Source organism: Priapulus caudatus, unplaced genomic scaffold (assembly GCF_000485595.1).
Source record: "Priapulus caudatus unplaced genomic scaffold, Priapulus_caudatus-5.0.1 Scaffold5850, whole genome shotgun sequence".
Classification (NCBI taxonomy): domain Eukaryota; kingdom Metazoa; phylum Priapulida; class Priapulimorpha; order Priapulimorphida; family Priapulidae; genus Priapulus; species Priapulus caudatus.
In genome coordinates, this window is record NW_014582911.1 from 1 (window position 1) to 1,874 (window position 1,874).

Genomic DNA, 1,874 nt, shown 5'->3' on the forward strand with positions numbered 1-1,874 from the left:
GCGTCCGCCGTGTGTGCGCGTGCGCCGCGTGCGTGTGCGTGTGTGTGTGCGTGCGTGCGTGCGCCGTGTGTGCGTGTATGCGTGCGTGCGTGCGTGCGTGCGTGCGTCCGCCGTGTGTGCGCGTGCGCCGCGTGCGTGTGCGTGTGTGCGTGCGTGCGTGCGCGCATTCGCCGTGTGTGAGCGTGTGCGCGTGCGTGCGTGCGTGCGCCGTGTGTGAGCGTGTGCGCGTGCGTGCGTGCGTGCGCCATGTGTGAGCGTGTGCCCGTGCGTGCGTGCGCCGCGTGCGTGTGTGTGTGTGCGTGCGCCGTGTGTGCGTGTGCGTGCGTGCGTGCGTGCGCCGTGTGTGCGCGTGTGCGCGTGCGTGTGCCGCGTGCGCCGCGTGCGTGTGTGCGTGCGTGTATGCGTGCGTGCATGCGTGCGTGCGTGCGTGCGTGCGTGCGTGCGCCGTGTTTGTGTGTGCGCCGCGCGTTTGTGTGTGTGTGTGTGTGTCTGTGTGTGTGTGTGTGTGTGTGTGTGCGTGCGTGTGTGTGTGTGTGTGTGTGTGTGTGAGTTTGTATGTGCGTGTGTGCGGGTGCGTTTGTAAACGGGGCATGAAGAAACCCGAAGTAACGACGACCACCACCACCATCATCATCATCATCAACACCAACAACAACAACAACAACAACAACAACAGCAGCAGCAGCGACGCCCACTACCCACTACTTCTCAACGGCGCAGTTCTTGTGCAGCGGCGACAGCGGCTTCGTCGTCGTCGCCGCCGACATCACGCCGAGATTTTCCTGCGCCGCGGCGACGGCCGCCGACGACGGCGCCGACAGCCGCGGATAGGCGAACCCCTCCTGATACACAGCAGGCATGATCTGCGGGGCCGCTTGTGACGTCAGACTGACGATCATTCTCTTCAGCTCCTCGATGGCATTTGCCTGCATGAGTATGTAGTTCTTCGCTAGCAGCAGGGTCGCTATCTTCGACAGCTTGCGAACCGACGGACTATGCGCGTACGGTATCACCGAGCGTAATTCGTCGAGCGCGTCGTTCAGGTCGTGCATGCGTCGGCGCTCGCGCGCGTTGATGCCGAGACGAACGTGCTTCTGTTTGCCGTTGCCTTTTAGCGTGGGTTGACCGTCGGCGCCCTGGTCGCCGTTGCCGTCGCCGTTGCCGTCGTCGTCGTCGTCGTCCGTCTTGTCGTCGTCGCTGCTCGCGTCGACGTTCGCGTTCTCGTTGCCGACGACGCTGCCGAGTGGCGCCCCCCGTCGGTCCGCCGTCGTCGGCTGGCGGTCGTCCCAGCGCGTCGTCGCCGACGTCGCGTCGTGGTGCGTCGCGCGGAAGCCGGACGGCATCTGCATGGCGACCTCGGCCGACATGCCGCTTTCGACGCGTTGTAGATACTCGCGGATGTGGTGACGCGGTTCCTCGAAGCCGCGACCGAAGTAGGGCGGCAGCTGGGTGGTGGTGCGGTTCATGTAGGCGTCCATCTTGGATAACGAACGTCTGTGTGTGTGTGTGTGTGTGTGTGTGTGTGTGTGTGTGTGTGTGTGTGCGTGTTTCACGAACAAACGTCTCTTCGTGTGTGTGTTCACAAATACACGTCGCCCCGTGTGTTCACAAATGAACGTTGCCCCGTGGGTTCACAAACGAACGTCGCCCCGTGTGTGTTCACGAACGAACGAACTCTGTGTGTTTACGAACGTCGGCGGTGATTCGGCCGACGGATAAGCACACCCTGCGTGAGCGCGCTCGAGCGTCAGACGGTCTCGCGTCGTTCACAGAATCTCCGCGCACCCAGGGTAGGACGTCGCCAAGGTTGTCGCCGATTATTATCTTTTGAGAGGGATTATCTTTGACGACGATCTTCGGAGATTTTTAATCTC

General features: G+C 62.5%; 1 protein-coding gene across 1 annotated transcript; it reads right to left on the bottom strand.

Moving 5' to 3' along the window:
* Positions 1–701: 701 nt before the first annotated feature.
* Positions 702–1,478, bottom strand: LOC106820020 (class E basic helix-loop-helix protein 22-like). Its single transcript, XM_014824578.1, has one exon. It carries the CDS (start codon positions 1,476–1,478, stop codon positions 702–704), a length of 777 nt encoding a protein of 258 aa, XP_014680064.1.
* Positions 1,479–1,874: the final 396 nt, after the last annotated feature.